Source organism: Carya illinoinensis, chromosome 13 (genome assembly GCF_018687715.1).
Source record: "Carya illinoinensis cultivar Pawnee chromosome 13, C.illinoinensisPawnee_v1, whole genome shotgun sequence".
NCBI lineage: Eukaryota > Viridiplantae > Streptophyta > Magnoliopsida > Fagales > Juglandaceae > Carya > Carya illinoinensis.
In genome coordinates this window covers 25934878-25951382 of record NC_056764.1, presented here as the reverse complement: position 1 = coordinate 25951382, position 16505 = coordinate 25934878, and the positions used below count along the sequence as shown (strand labels likewise).

General features: G+C 34.4%; 3 protein-coding genes and 1 pseudogene across 3 annotated transcripts; 2 read left to right on the top strand and 2 right to left on the bottom strand.

Annotated features, from left to right (window-relative positions):
* Positions 1–4058: 4058 nt before the first annotated feature.
* Positions 4059–4961, bottom strand: LOC122291305. The gene has a single exon (XM_043098980.1). The coding sequence runs from the start codon at positions 4718–4720 to the stop codon at positions 4169–4171; it is 552 nt and encodes a 183-aa protein (XP_042954914.1). The 5' UTR covers positions 4721–4961; the 3' UTR covers positions 4059–4168.
* A 2813-nt stretch (positions 4962–7774) lies between these two features.
* Positions 7775–9957, top strand: LOC122291081 (peroxidase 60). The gene is made up of 4 exons (XM_043098726.1): positions 7775–8017; positions 8790–8969; positions 9116–9275; positions 9421–9957. The coding sequence occupies exons 1-4, from the start codon at positions 7775–7777 to the stop codon at positions 9834–9836; spliced, it is 999 nt and encodes a 332-aa protein (XP_042954660.1). The 3' UTR covers positions 9837–9957.
* Positions 9958–11344: 1387 nt separating this feature from the next.
* LOC122292977 lies at positions 11345–12265 on the top strand (annotated as a pseudogene).
* An 873-nt stretch (positions 12266–13138) lies between these two features.
* LOC122292978 (40S ribosomal protein S14-3) lies at positions 13139–16243 on the bottom strand. Its single transcript, XM_043101568.1, has 6 exons — positions 16085–16243; positions 14645–14764; positions 14501–14546; positions 14091–14176; positions 13815–13944; positions 13139–13424 (listed from the first exon to the last, which is right to left on the bottom strand). The coding sequence occupies exons 1-6, from the start codon at positions 16085–16087 to the stop codon at positions 13357–13359; spliced, it is 453 nt and encodes a 150-aa protein (XP_042957502.1). The 5' UTR covers positions 16088–16243; the 3' UTR covers positions 13139–13356.
* Positions 16244–16505: the final 262 nt, after the last annotated feature.

The window sequence follows — 16505 nt, the reverse complement described above, 5'->3', positions numbered from 1 at the left end:
ACAACATTTACTCTATGATTGCGTTGAATATATATATAAGAGAATTAATTACAGCATAATTTAATCCAATTATAGTCAACTTAATTAATTAATTTGAAGATCATAATCAAATTGAATTCCAGCAGACATTAACATACTTATTATAGAATATATTCATAATAATATATATATATATAAATATAATATGACTTATTCTCTATCATATTTAATTAATTTATTGTGTAAATTATCAATTAATATCAATTATTTATTGTATTTTTATTATTTCTCTAGTCTCATTTACCTCATTTTCTTATATATCCATCTCCTTTTCTATTATATTTATTTTCTATATGGTATTAAAGCCCTTAGCTAACGTTAGACTCAATTCTATAGATTATTTCTTTTAAAGTTCTTCCGCTAATTTATCTTTAACAAAAATTTTTCAGCTACATCCCATTTTCAATTTTCAATTTATTTTTTTATTTTTTTATCAAACCACCATTTCATTCTACGAGTTTTCGTTGGCATTTTTGCATAAGAGACACAAATTTCCTAGTGTCTCTAGCATCATTTGTCTGTTCATGATAAATCTCATATTTAATGAATTATATTATATTTTTTTTTCATTCACTGCACTAATAATGAGATTTCAATAGGTGCATCACCTTAATACAAAATACTGCTGAATCAATGTCAAGTATAGAAATATTATAAAAAAGTTTTATATTAGACATTTTTATCTAATTAATATATGATTTGTCATTTTTTTATTTGAATATACATATATATATATATATATATTTAAACATTAAAATAAAAAGACAAAAATTAGAAGTGTGGTATAAACACTCACTTCAGAATTTCTCGTATACTTATATGACACGTACAGTAGAATTATTCTTTCAGCAAAGGTCCACAGTTTCCACTGCTGCAAAAGGGCAAAGGAAGAGAGGCTCAACAATCCTGACCATCCACTGGTGGCACTCATATCATTGGCTTGACGCGTGCTACAAGAAGAATCTGGGCTGGGATTATGTTTCAGTGATAAGATAAGAATGATAAGGATCAGAATTTGAAATAATCATTGCTGTTTCCTTGCAATCTCTTTTTTTGTTTAGGGTTAAATGTTGGGCATGGCTCTTTCTTTGCTTTACTGTCAAAGAAACAATCTTTGATGTTTCTAAACATAATAATGAAAGGTAGGGGAGGGACCAGACAAATGTAATTGCTGTTGCTGAGTTAATAGTCAGGGTAATGATACAGCATTACACTGATTGTGAACTTGGAGGAGACTTGGGAACTGAGAAAGAAAAAAAGGAGAAGGAAGAGGAAAAATACACCTTTTATGATTAATGTATGGTTGGTGACTACAACGGTACTGTACCATACCAAATCCTGAGGGCCCACCCCTTTCCCCCCACAATATGCCTGATCCTTCGTGGAAGACGCAGCTTGATTGTTGTCATGCAAGAAGCCCCAAAACTAGTAATAATATACATCTTTATGTAACTTCAGGACCTTGTATTCCTCTCTCCTCAGTTCTTAATCGTTTGCCAAATCACGAAAAACCAAGTAAAATTACGACATTGAAGATGTGACCGGGGACTATATGATGCTAAAGTTAGAATTAGAACAGGGATTTGCTTTTGTGATGCCTTAATTGTCGCTGTCTATTCATGTTGGTGTCTATCTTCAAATAGTTTGGAATACGTGAATTTGATCTCATGCATCTGACCAGTAAACTATAGCCAAGTGGGCAATTTTATAACAGAAAATTCTTAAACTGACGTTATTTCATATAATATAATAAAAATAATTTTATAATTTGATGTATCATATACTATTTTGTGTTGATTGATGACCCATTGAGCTTATTAACAATTGCCCCTATAGTTATCTCTAAATCCCTTGTCCATAATAGTTAAATAAGATGTGGAAACTAAGCAATTCAAGCTGTACATTTAAAAGAATTTACAAGTCTATTTATTGACTCCTAAAATAATATATAGACCTATCACAGTAATTGCACAAAAACACTGTGTTTTAAATTTGTTTATAATTCTTTTGAATCACACAATAGACATGTTTTGCATAGTGACTTATAAGTAGTAGATCCAAATATACACACAAAAAAATGAATTAGTTATTTATTTTTATAATAGACAACCTAACCAAGCAGTAGTTCTTTTGAGCAAAATAACTAAAGAAGAACGGTGAGTGTCAAGACTCGTTTATATGCATTCTTAGCTAATTATACTCACACAGCTATAGAGTCTCTTCATATGGGATATTTACCGCACAAACTAATTAAGATCAAACCATCAGAGACAACACAGTGGAAGATTTGGAAACCAAAAAGAGAAGAAGAAAATAAAAGAAAGAAAGAAATTCGATTGAATTGTTTTTTGGTACATTCTTTCGTTACGATGGGTCCTGTTTATGTCACATGAGCATGTAACACATCACTTAAGTCTCGTTTGAATAGTGAGATGAAATGAAATGATCTGTAAATAGTAGTAAAATGGTTTACATGAAATTTTTACCTTATGACTATTGATGACTAAATTTGCACCCTTTATTGCATAGATTGCTCAAAATCACAAATTTGATCTTGTTTCACTTATTCTCTAGCAAATCTCGGGTCATAACAGATTTCAACTTTGCCGGCCACGCTCGGAAAGTGTTTGATTATATTCCTATCAGTGTACCAAGTGGCTTACTCCATCTAAACAATTCCGAAAATTTTCCACCCTCAACTTTACAAACTAAAGCTACTATTCACAAAGAATCCTTCTTTTGAAGAACCAAAAGTATCCCTCGGCCTTAAGCTCTTTGGGACCATGGGGCCCATGGTGACTCACCTGAACTATTAATGGATTTAATGGATTTGGATTTGGGCTTGGGTCTTTGGTCCAGCACAATTGGAGGAATCTAAAAAGGCTCTCAAACTTACGGGTCCTTTTATGATACAACCTTTTCCTTCCTTTCCCCAGATACATCTAATGGTTTATGCTTTATCATGTCATTAACATTTTCTTCGTAAAACATGTCATCCTTTCCTCAATGACTTATCTATATGCTAAAAAGATAAATGATATTTATAATTTTAATGTATATAAATTCCATACAATCTTTTGAAAAAATAAATAAATATTAAACTCTAGTGAAAAAATAAATTTTTTAATAGTGACCCTACCTTTTTCAAAAAGAGTGAGCGAGACTTGCCTATTTTAAGACGCATTAATCGTGCCAAAAATATTTGAAAAATATTATTTATAAAAAAATCATATTTGCAATCCTACAATGTAAAAGTTTCGCACAACTTCTTTAAAAAGAAGTGACTAAATCTATGACTCACATTAAATCTACGACTCATTTTTTTAATGTGAACTATCATTTTTTTTTTTTCAAAGAGTAAATAGAACTTATACACCTTAAGATTGTAGGTAGCATTTCTTTTCAGATTATAACATAAAGAAACAAATATTGAAAAACAAATCCAAATGGTGGATGCTCATTTCTATGCTAAGGTCCCAACCAATAGAATTACATATACGGATGATATGGCACACAGTCACAACATATATGATAACACTAAACCCTTTTAGCTGTTCCAAAATCATGTTTGGGAAACAAAATTGGTAGGAACTGGTATATAAACTAAAAAGATTGTTACGATTTTTGTCTTTGTGCATAACTTTCCGCTGTCGTTGGTTGGTGAATGAGGGGTGTGCAATTGGAATAACAAAAGTATAATAATCATCAAAACATAATAATGCTGTTTTCGAATTTGATTTTTACAGGAATATTCACTACTATGCAAAACTGTTGAATTTACCCACAATTTAAATTCTTTTGCTCCTTTCAACACCGATGATTAGGAGGCCCCAAGGTTTTACAAGATTGGTTGCACCCATCTCCTTTGGCACATTCCATTACACATTATGAGAGTTGGGAACATTTACATTTATGAAAACTGAAAATTCATGTACAAGTGTACCCAAATGGGAAAGTTAAACCTTAATCTTCTTGTTTTTTTGTGACATATTCATATCAAATTTGCAGGGTCAAAAATGTCGGTCGCAATGTTGTTTTTATTGTCACCGGATTTGGTTTTCACAGAGAGAAAAAAGAAAGTTGATTTCCACAATCTATTACATCTTCCAGAGAATAGCTTACACTTTGATCAAGCATGGAAAACCTCCAGCTCAGACTTGTTCTCCTGATCAATCACTTCGAGGAAAACCGGATCAACGGTGACGTGGCTCTCCACGCGGACCTTGAACTTGTGGTCCCACCATAGCACCTTCGCTGAACCACTGATATCCACCGCCGCATCGAGCACCATCTCGCGTCTGGCCAAGTCGGCGACGAAGCGAGCGGGGTGGTGAGCCAGCTGAAGTCCGTCGAGGCGGGCAGGGAGGCGGAGCAGCTGGCAGGATTGGGCCGACTGGGAGCCGGCTTGGACCTGGGCGGAACCGAGTAAGGAGCCGTCGTAGAAGATGGACATGGTGGTGGAGGTGTAGTGGATGGGGACGATGTTGGGGTTGGAGACGTGGACGGTGAGCACGAGCTCGGCGTCGAGGACGGGGAGGTTGAGCTTGAAGGAGGTGAGGTTAATCGATATCAATTGGAATGTTGGATCCTTGGGCTTCGCCGACAGAAGAGCCGTCGCTGCTACAGCAGACGCCGCTCCGACCATAGCCGAGCTCCAGCTCCATTTTACCTTTTTGCCCATTGACTTTGGAGTAAGTTACCGTCGTCGTCGTCGTCGTCGTCTTGTTCTTCGCTTTACAGACAGACTTGTGACTCTGGTCGTGCGCTTCGAGGGATTTTGATGGTCAAATGTAATGACAATAATGCCCTCAGATGGAAAGAACGTGCGTACTCGCTGTCTGAAGAGGCCGAGCGTACTTTCTACTTTCCAGGGCCAAAACCGAAATTTTGTGTTACAAATAAGTGAAAAAGGTTGTCAAGGTTATTTCATAGAGCTTTTCCAGAACAATCGAATTTTTCTGGGTGTCGATGGTTACGAGGGTCATGTACATAGTGCTGATATTCAAAACCTTATTAAAAAAACGTGGCACCAACACTTTTAGATTCTTATCTGTCTCTATAGATATTATATGAAATTTGAAATTTTGGGTTGAAATAATAATGTTTACATATATTAAGTAGCATTATAGCTACGGAGATATTATCTTGATGAGTGCAATATTTTTTTTTTCTTTTGTATATTTTTTAATCACCTTTAATATTTTTATAAAAATAAAAAATTAAAATATTATTTAAAAATACTTCCTTAATTATTAAATAAAAAAATTAAAATTTTTTATTAGAACACACTATCAAGATGCTTCAACGGGAGATAAAATATTTTCGTAAACTAATCTACTAGTATATTTATATTATAGTATCAGGAAATTATATTCTAATAATTAACACATACTAGTATAGTATTAAATTTAACTATAGTTTATATAAGTTATAGATTTTTATATGAGTATATATAATTAAATATGTAAAAATGTATTTACAAAAAATATATATATTATAATTTATTATATCAAAAATGTATATATCATTGATATATATTTATATTAATAACTTAATATTAATGTTTATGCTTGGCATTAAACTTTTATGTTATATTAATTTTATATTATAAGATTAGAACTTATATGTTATATTAAAAATTATAAGATTAATTTTATATTATATATCACATTAAAAATATTTTAACATATAATATAAAAAATTATAAATATATATACCAATTCGATTCGATTCAACCAATTTTTTTTATATACTTAAATGGTTCAAGAAATGGATACTATAAACTTTAAGTGAGATTAGATAAAATGAAATCAATTCTCCAAACAGACAAATTTGTAAAAAAAAAAAAAAAAGGAGAGAGAAAAAAAATGAAGGTCCAGCTGGGACAAATCCACCGGGTTTTTGTCGGGTCCGAGAGACACTGACCCGTCATCCTTCCACCGTAAGGAGCGGGGGGTAATCGTTGCTCTGTGAAACCAGCCTGACGCGTTGCCCCCGTCCTCTAGGAAACTTGTGACCCAAAGGCCTTCGCCCAAGTCACATGCCTCACTCTTGACTTGGAACGGGCGGGCCAGTACAAGCCGCTGGAGGCCCAAGCCGGGTGGAATATGCCAGCGTCCCAACAAATTGATGCCCCCCCATGGGTTAAAGGCTCGCGTTGCCAAGCCCGGCAAACAACCAAATCTCATTGCAGTATCATAAACTGCCAAATTGTTATGCTTCTAATCGATGAGGGATTCAGTTTTTAGAAGAGAGAGGCTGGGACCAATTCAAACTGCCCACAAAATAGCACAATTGTTATATTAAACATCTATCATTTTCTCTAGAATTTCTTCGATTTTGCATTACAACTAAATATGGGGACCTTTTTTTTTCTCATGATTTGCCTTCCATTAAAGGTTAATTTGGATTCAAAAATAAGATAAGATGATTTTAAATTACAGATAAAAGATTTTCTTAACATTATTATTATTTTAAAATTTTAAAAAGTTAAATTATTTATTATATTTTGTATAAAAATTTAAAAAAATTATAATAATAAGATGAGATAAGATGAAATGAAATCTTTTTCAAATCCAAACATAGCTTAATTGTGTCTTATAAACCTATTAGGTCAATTGAACAATCAAAGTCTCGTTCAATTTCAATTCTAGTTCTATCCTAAACTTGAAATCAACGTCTTTGATCAAATGCATGGGATCGACCAAATAATTGATCTTATCTTTAAAAGTAATAAATTGATAGACAGTATTATTATCTTAATTATTGAGTAGTCCAAGCATGCATCAAATCTAATTAAATTTATTTTACTTTAAACCCCATGATTACATTAATATGATTTGCCTTAACCATATGCATCCCTTCGAGGCCATTTATTTTGTATACAACAAATAATAAAAAATCTACCAAATTAACGATCGAGTCGATGTCACACCTATTTGCTAGATGTCCACGAAAACTTGACTTGTGAGCACGAAAGCCAACGCATGCATGATCAGAACCCCGGCCCCATGCATGCATCCTCGATCGTTGCCAAGTTGTTATTGTAATTTTGAAGTTTTGGTTTTTTTTGTTTTTTTGGCCCTTCCTATAATTCCTTAAAATTTTCAAACATGCAAACTCGATCGGATGATGCAAAGTTTTCCTCCTCCGTCATGTTTTCCTTTTGACTTTAGGGATCATCATTTTGGCGATAGTAATACTAAATAAATGACATGTCATGTGGGTAGCTCTAATATATTTAATAAAGACATAATTTTTATGTGATCTGTTAGATTTATTTTATAATAAAAATAATTTTATAATTTGATGAATCACATGTCACGTTAATTTTTGAGATTATTTTTATATAATTTTTTGTAACTAAAAAATTTTCAATTAATATATCTATGAAAAATTCTATTTACATTTGATTAAAAAGATTTAGAAATTTAAAAATCTAACTTCTTAACAAATCAAAGCTTACCACATAAGTGGTGTGAAAGAGATGTCTCTTTTCGTTGGCTTGCAAATGGAAATATATATAATATATATATTTATATATGCTGGCGTAGTGCCATGAGTAGTGCTTATATATCCGGTTTACTGCTTAAATAGAATATTCATGTACACGATGTTAAAGGCCGTCGTGCAAAGCATAATAGATCAGACGTCGATCCTCGTGCATATAAATAGGAAAAAAACATGTCCTTCGTTTTCAGGTCCAATATTTCCAAATTAAGTAGTGAAGACAAAAATGACTAGCACAGTTACTAATGCAGTACTGGCACTAGCCCTTGGCCTCATCTTTTTGAGCTTGGCAGGCCAATGTTACGCCGGCAGCAGTGCAGCACTTGAGGTAGAATTTTACAAGGGAAAATGTGGGATCTTCGATGTTGAGAGCATCGTAGCTGGTCTTGTCAAGGCCAAGTTTTTCAAGGGCCCTACAATTGCGCCGAAGTTTATGCGCAGAGCTTTGCTATATACAGTCGAGTCAGCTGTACAGAATGAATAAAACAAAATTATAAAAAAAATTTTTTATATTTAAGGGGACCTACATGAATTATAAAAAATTATAAAAATAATTTTTTTTTATGTAGGTCCCATATTAATTTTTTTTTACAGCTGACTGCACGCCGACTGCATCTCCCGACTGTAAAAAATATTTCCCTTATGCGCATGCAATTCCACGATTGCTTTGCAGCGTTGGAGGGTTAGCGTTGGTTTTATCAAAAGTTAATATATTTTTAAATTTTGATGAATTTATTTAAAATAAACTTGCATTGGATTCATCAAATGGGTATTTGAAAAGTTTTGAGTTATAGTAATTATTGCCCTTCCTTCAAATTTGAAAGTCTACTATTCTACCTTTAAACTAATATTTTATTCTAATTTTAATAGGTAATAATTTTATTTTATTTTATTCTAAATTATTTGGGAATCAATTATTTAAGTACTAAATTAAACTATTAGTATCTATATGGTTAGCATAATTACAAAATATGAAGAAAAAAAATTAAAAAAATTATTATTAAAAAAATAATATTATATTATTATTTTAATAAATCTAATGGCTAATTCAATGTGGAATTATAGATATGAAAGTTTTGGATTTATGAAAAATTTATACTTTTCATTAAATTTTAAAGATGAATTTAATGAGTACAATGCTAGTGCTTTAAGTGACCTCTTTAATTTCACCTTAGATTAGTGTAGATATAGTAGTTCTACGACTGACAGTAGTACCATGTTTACCAATATGAAAATTCAAGGGATGTGATGCATCGCTTCTTCTAATTGGGGGCTCCAGCGAGAGATTTGCGCCTCCAAATCTGAGTGTAAGGGGCCATGAATTTATTGACGAGGTGAAAGATGCCGTGGAGAGCTTCTGCCCTGGACTGGTCTCTTGTGTTGATATCATTGCCATTGCTACCAGGGACGCCATTTCCCTTGTATTAATTCTACTATTGTCATTGCCTATTTTTAATATTATAAAAAATCAATCTTATTCTCAAATTGACAAATATAATGAAGTTAAAAAGATGATCATGAGATAAAATAATGGAAATGATCATAATGACAAGTTCTTGATCTGCAGAGCGGAGGAGGGCGATACCGAGTAGAAACAGGGAGAAGGGATGGCTTTAACTCCCTTGCTGAAAATGTTGATCTTCCTGGTCCTCAAATACCTGTATCAGAATCTATTGCCGCATTTACCAGAAAAGGACTTAATGTTACTGATATGGTTTATCTTCTGGGTACTAAATATTTGCAATTCTACTGGTCTATCGTTTTAGGGAAATGATTTTCTCTATAATATATAGAGCATTGCTTATCTTTTTATTCAATCTTACGCATTAATAATATTTCATGTTTCATTGACATATATATATGTATATACAGGTGGCCATACTGTTGGTGTTGCACATTGTTTGTTTTTCCAAGATCGACTTTACAATTTCCAAAATACTGGCAGACCTGACCCAACCATGGATCTGGAGTTAGTGAGATCCCTAAGGTCGAGGTGTCCCCAGGAGTCGACAGGCAAAAACATCGTCAGTCTCGATCAGAACTTTTTGAGCTCCTTCATCGTTGATAACTCATTTTACAAGCAAATCTTAGGGAAAAGGGCGGTTCTCCAAATCGATCAACAGCTAGCGTTGGATCCAAGCACCAGGGACATAGTGACAACGATGGCCAGTGGTCGTGCTTCTGACTTCGGCAATAATTTCGGGGAAGCCATGGTCAAGATGGGAGCAATTCAAGTCCTTGCTGGCACAGAAGGAGAAATAAGAAAATCATGCAGTTTTATTAATTAACAATCCCTAGCCTTCTCGTGATGCAATCGAAGATATCATTAATTATTTTGAGTTGGTTTTGGCTTTCATTTCTGTTGATCTGTTTCATTTTTTCTGGTCTTTGTGATTTTTTCTAATTCTTTTGCCGCTATAAATACATATTTTGCATTTATTTTATTCAGTATTGACTTTATTTGATTACTTTTCTATATGATCAATGAAGATTGATAACAATAGCCTCTACTTTTTGGCACAATAAGCTAATTTAGCAGTACTTGATCATGTAATAAGCTGTGGGTTGACCTCCTCAATGATATTGCATAAAATATGGGACGTTCATAAAGATCATGGGCTTCTCCAAATTTAAAAAAAAAAAAAAAAAAAAAAAAAAAAAAAAAAAAAAAAAAAAAAAATACTTTTACTAAACTTAAATAGAGGTACCAGAGGAAGGGCTGGGATGCCCTAAACAAACTAAAATAAAGTTACTAAATTAATTTAAAGGAAGGTATATATCCTGACATCTTCTTGAGGATATATAGAGGGTACGTAGGCCGGGAGCTTAGTGAATGGGCGCATATTGTCGTTCAAGGGTGGAGGGCAAAGGGAGAGAGGAGCCTAAGCTACTCCACCGATAGTGCTGTTAAGGAAGAAGAAGATCTATGTCACTGATCTCATATCAGTTCGTGATCAAACAGATTTGATCAACCAGATTGTAGCCTCAATTGAAGCCATGCATATATCTTGTAACAGTCATTTTGATTAGTGATTAATGCTGTTTATTTCTTACCTTGTAAAGCTTAACACTTTCCTTGTATAGCTTCTCTGCTTTTATACTATATATACATGTACAGAACATGTAATGAAAGATAAGTGAAATATTTTCCTTTTTCTCCAATATACTCTTTTCTTTCATAGTATCTTGAGCCACACAGGTTCACACCTATTGTAATGGTCAATCCTAATTCTACAACCACGTTTCTTTTCCCAAATGATAAATAATATTTGCAATTATCGGGTGTACAAGCTCCACGCACTCTATTTAAAAAAAGTGAATAAATTCAAAAGTCACATGAAATAATCATATTTTTAACAGTAAAATCCACTTTTTTTCATAAAAGTGCTCGAGACTTGCACATCCTAGAATTGTATTTAGCATTATTCATGAATTAAAAATTAGTAATTTGTGCCTTTTTCTTTGATTATATTTTTGCTAACATTAAATGGATCCTAAGTTTATTTTAAATATTCCTTAAAAGCCAATCAAAAAAATCCTTAAAAGAAATCAACATCAATCTATTAATTTAATCCCCTTTATTTCCTTGGTCACTCTTCCTCTCCAGCTTACTGATAGCACCCTAAGAATTACCCAACTCTAAGGAATAATTGAGCATATACTTTTGAACTATTCTATATCATGCATGAGTTACGAGGATAAGCAAAGTTTTGTACTTCTTGGTGTCCTGTGCGAGCCAAATGACAGTAAAACTGCAGGTAGTCACAAGAACAATGACTTCATAGTTTCATCTCAAATTTGTCATACTGAAGGCCTGTAGGAGTAAAACTCCTATCCCCTTTCCTTAATATTACATAGGGGACTCACAACACCCTATTTAAGAGAGCCTTTCTTTTAAGCATATGCACCTGACTCCACCACATTCAAAATCATCAAAATACGATATCCCTTGCATCAAGTTCTCTTCCATGGCCTCTACAATCTTTTCCATCAAATTCTTCGTTCGTTTGCCATCATCGGAATGGCGACAGCTGGAGATCCAAATCCTCTCCGATTTTGTACTCCCCCAAAATGCCACTTTTATTGATGGAAATTTCTTCACATTTACTGGCATGCGCTCCCTTTACGAGTCTGACCCTCCTCCCACAACCTTTAAGGTATTCAAAGCGAGCATGGCTGAATTCCCAGCTCTCAACGGGCAAAGTGTTTCCTATGCAATACTGGGATTTGCTAATGGCACCATTAATCCACCCCACACTCATCCCCGCTCTGCCGAGCTCCTTTTCCTACTTGCGGGTAACCTTCAAGTAGGATTTGTTGATACAACCAACAAGCTATTTACTCAGACATTGAACGCGGGTGATTTGTTTGTGTTTCCCAAAGGACTTGTGCACTTCCAGTACAATGCTGAACCTGAAGGTTTTGCTGTAGCAATTTCAGCTTTTGGGAGCGCATATGCTGGAACTGTTTCAATTCCTAGCACTTTGTTCACCACTGGCATTGACGATAATATGTTGACTAAATCCTTCAAGACCGATGTTGCCACCATTCAAGCTCTTAAGGCTGCTCTTGGTGCTCCCAAGCCCTGAAGATAGCATTCCTTTCCATTAGTTGCGATTTTAGTATTCAGTGCAATTTTCTATGCTTTCATTCCTTCGTGCTGCTCTCCTTTTTGGGGTTTATTTTTGGGCGTTAAATAATAATCCTTCTTGTTAAGTAGAGTATTTACCATTTATCATCACATTCGTAAGCATTGATTGTTGTCTCTTCTCCATCAACAAAGATACATAAAACATAAAAGACTCTTTTGATACAGTGTTGGATATGGATGTTTATGCATTAAATGATTTTCCATTTAAACGGTGTGGATGTGCTCAAAGGCACCACTATCACAAGGAAGCACTCTCTTTTGCACCACCGCTTGATCGACCAGCTGCCGAAGTAAATTAAAACTCAACTGCATTGCTGTTCTTGGCTTTCATGTATATGCATCTTAAGTAACCTGATAATTGCACTCTGGAGTTATGATTGATTTGTAAGAGATTCAGTGATGAGGATGTAAGGGGAAAAGTAGGACGGCCACATTGAGCTCAGGCAAATGAGATGCAGTCTTATATGCAGAGTCAAAAGAATAAAATACAAAACTCAAATGTTGTTCTGAGAAGTGATGAGTTGGAAAAACACAGACGTAAGGCCAAACGAAAAGAGCAATGCTATTTATCATTTGGACCAATATCTTCCATTGCTCCTTGTGAGACATCATATGATTTGAGAAGACATGTGTTATTCTCATTTGATGCTACATAGCCTACATTAGAGGGACAATACCTATGTTCCAAGTTAAATTTATCCTTGATTAAGAATAACACTGTCCCAAACAAAGTGAATTTTCACAACCGGTTTACACACTAGTGCTCAAACAAAGTCAGGTCATGGATAATAATCATATAAATGTGACATCAACGTTGAATAGTTGTCTAAAACCTAGAAAACCACAACTCAATCAACTTTAGGCTGCTGAATGAAGCATCTCACAAGGCCATGGATCTCAAAGGTTGAGGTTTTTAACGTTGGTTGTCTGCTACTAGAGTAACAAAATGGTTTCCATTGATTAGTCATTTAAGAATAATAATCTCACAGGAAGCACCGCAAGTTGTGAACACAAGTCAATTCTGAGAACGAAAGCAAACCGCAAAATGTTAAATAATAAAAATATGTTCGTCTAGTAAACCACCCAGGACATCACAAAGCAACCACATCACCAGCACCAAAGTTGAATGATCGGACAATCGGGCGAAAAAGGCCAATCTACAGTCTTCTCCCTCTTCTACCACCCTTCCTTCGTGTGCTGTCACTGGGAATTGGTGTCACATCCTCTGTAAGTATAAAACCCAATGGAAGATTCAAGGCCATATTCAGATTCCCAAAAGTAAATATTTTTTAAAAAGAAAATTATCAGATAAAAGGAATATCAAAACTCTGCAGGGATGGCTCTTAGCAAGGCAGGCAGATGCCCACCCTGCTAAACAAACCGCTAAGAGGGGGGAAAGAGAAGGGGGCCAGGCGGGGGGGACGATGATGCAAGACTAGGAAAAAGTAGCCATGATAAGAAAAAAGGAAATCCTAGATATTCATCCTATGTTGGATATTTTGTCCAAAGCCTTTATGTAAGACAAACTCTTTCAAGGTGTCCACCAGGTAATTATGATTAAATATGCCAGATCTGCTGCTTACACTTTAGGCATTTAAAAATGTGTGAGCCTTACCAATGCGACCAATCTTCATTCCAGAACGAGCAAGGGCCCGAAGTGCAGACTGAGCACCAGGACCTGGAGTCTTGGTTTTATTTCCTCCAGTAGCACGGAGCTTGATATGAAGAGCAGTGATGCCAAGTTCCTGTATGGGATGGAATCACAATTGATCAAGCTGGCAAACACTGGAGATGCATCACTTTGTAACAAAATCCAGAAATACCTACTTATCAATGCTAATTGAAAATCAAATAATTATAGTTTGTAGTAATGAATAGGAAAAGAGAAAACCTTGCATCTTTGTGCTACATCTTGAGCTGCAAGCATGGCAGCATATGGTGAGGACTCATCCCTATCAGCCTTTACCTTCATGCCACCTACAATTTAAAGAAAGATTCAATTTCACCTCTCATGGCAGGATCCAGATTCATTTCACCTCTTACAGGAGGATCCATGAGTGAGACAAATTCACAGGCACCACAAGGTAAATTAATTATACAAAACACTTACATGGATGCACCAAAAAACAAAAATAAAAATCATTTACTTTTCCAAGGTTTTGAATAAAGATTAATCACACACTAACCAAATGCGCAAATACAGACCAAGCAATGCACATGTGAATGCTCAAGTCTAAATATACTGCAAAAAAATAGGCATTCAGTGTTCAACTAAACCATAAGAAGCAAGATTAGTCATACCAGTGATGCGAACTAGTGTTTCTCGTCCAGACAAATCGGTCACATGCTGTTTTTATCAGGCAAAAAAATCATTTATAATTAACTCAAAAACATCATAGTTAGACTAACAAATATCTACTTACAAAAACAAATAACTGTACTCACCAAGAAGGTATCATTAAAGGATGCATAAATGTGAGCCACGCCAAAAACTTGTTCTCCTTCTCGGGTAGCAGGCCCAAGGGTCACATTTTCTTCCTTTGGCTCCCTTGTCTTTCGCTTCGACTAAGGAACCCCAATAAATGTACAGAAAAAAAATGAAAATTTTCGGTCATCTCTCAAATATCAAGATTTCATATCCTCATAAATTTAAGTCTTGAACAAAGGAATGAGGAAAGGGGCATGCAAAAAAGTGTATACATGCATGCACTTGGGTGGTAATCCAGTATCTAAGTAGAAGTTCACATCTTTGATAGGCCTAAATTAAAGTGCAAAACCTATTGAGTTGAAATGGTGACTTTGGGAAGGAGCCAAATCTGGGATACTTGTGAAAAATAAAAGCTTCTATAAGACAAAATTTACAAAGTACAGTTCAATTACTGAATAAAGTGCCCGGTCCAACTATACTACCATGCTAAGTTTTGCAGTGTTTCACACAAAATATGCGACCATTTATAAGGAATAATATTTGTTTGTTCAAACCACTAGCCAAATCTAGATCAAGATAGAAGGGAATCATCTTGTGTGAGCTTTAAAAAGGTAGCACAATCCAATGCACATTTTCTCTTAATAGTCAAGCCAAAAGATGATGGGTTAAGTCCAAGCAAAAAAAATAAATAAATAAATGGCTGCATTATAAACTATTAAGAAAGATCCACGCAATTGGGAGGTCCATCCTCTTCAGTCCAAATAGTAAGTGCCATGACAAAACTAAGGCAAATATCCCACCAACAGAAACATAAACACCACATGCCCAAAAGTGACTGTACTTAGATATGGTTATTGATAGACTCCTAAATCACTATTGCCATCATTTGTATTTGTCTCACTAAAGTTAACATTAACTTTCCGAAATCAACAACTATTTACTAAAAAGAAAACGATATGGTTCCACTACTTCCATGAGCACATATCAGAATTTTAAAGTTGGAAAAGCATTCAGAGTTCTCATTTCAAAGATTCCACAACATCAGTACGAAGTATTGCAAGAATATTAGCCGAAGTTAATAGATTTCACCTGCTCTTATGAAAACTGAACGAATAAATTTAAAAGCATAACCATACGTAATCTTTCAGCTTTACCTAGTGTTTTTGTAGGTTTCTCGGCAAGCTATGAGAGCTTCGAAAATAAGAAGATATTTAAAAAAAAAAAAAAAAAAAAAATCAATAAAATTGTTTCACTTGCAAAATTCATTCAGCATTCAAACGTACACGAGAATCCGACTGTGTTTCACCTTACAACCTTTTGCAATAACCCTTGCAGATAAAATTAATAATTTCCGACTATTTTTACAACTCTTTCTCAAACATCAAGCAGGATATTAAAAAGAATAACATTGAGCTTCAATTTGCTGAATATATAGAGATGGGATTCAATGTGCATACCATGGTTGCTTCGAGTAGACGAGAGACTTAGAGAGATCGAGAGTGACTATTGGCTGAGGAGGACGGCTTTCTCATCGAGATGAAAGCTTCGCTTTATATGAGGGAGTGGGACTTAGGGTTTTACAGGCAGAGGAAAAGTTTTTGTAAATTACTGAGGAAGTCCCCATCTATTTCTTTATTATGAAATAACGCCTTGACTTGGGGTATCATTTTATTTTAGGCCTTGGAGTTGGACCCCTCCTTATATTTTTCTATTTTTGTTTTCTTCCTCAAGAATATTTTCCCATTTAAAACCCATTAAACGTATTCTTCATCGTACACAAATTAAGAATAAAATAAATATAAAATTCAGCTAATAATAAGTAAATTTGTAACATATGAAAAATAATTATTGATTAGCCTATCAATTTAAATAAAACAT

What these genes read in the sequence shown, in the direction of transcription:
- LOC122291305 (XM_043098980.1), bottom strand. Translation starts at nt 4,720, where the DNA reads ATGGGCAAAAAGGTAAAATGGAGCTGGAGCTCGGCTATGGTCGGAGCG.
- LOC122291081 (XM_043098726.1), top strand. Translation starts at nt 7,775, where the DNA reads ATGACTAGCACAGTTACTAATGCAGTACTGGCACTAGCCCTTGGCCTC. An exon ending in TATATACAGTCGAGTCAGCT is followed by an intron (nt 8,018 to 8,789) that starts GTACAGAATGAA and finishes TGAAAATTCAAG; the next exon opens with GGATGTGATGCATCGCTTCT. An exon ending in TGATATGGTTTATCTTCTGG is followed by an intron (nt 9,276 to 9,420) that starts GTACTAAATATT and finishes ATGTATATACAG; the next exon opens with GTGGCCATACTGTTGGTGTT.
- LOC122292978 (XM_043101568.1), bottom strand. An exon ending in AACACTAGTTCGCATCACTG is followed by an intron (nt 14,177 to 14,500) that starts GTATGACTAATC and finishes TTTAAATTGTAG; the next exon opens with GTGGCATGAAGGTAAAGGCT. An exon ending in AATGAAGATTGGTCGCATTG is followed by an intron (nt 13,425 to 13,814) that starts GTAAGGCTCACA and finishes TTATACTTACAG; the next exon opens with AGGATGTGACACCAATTCCC.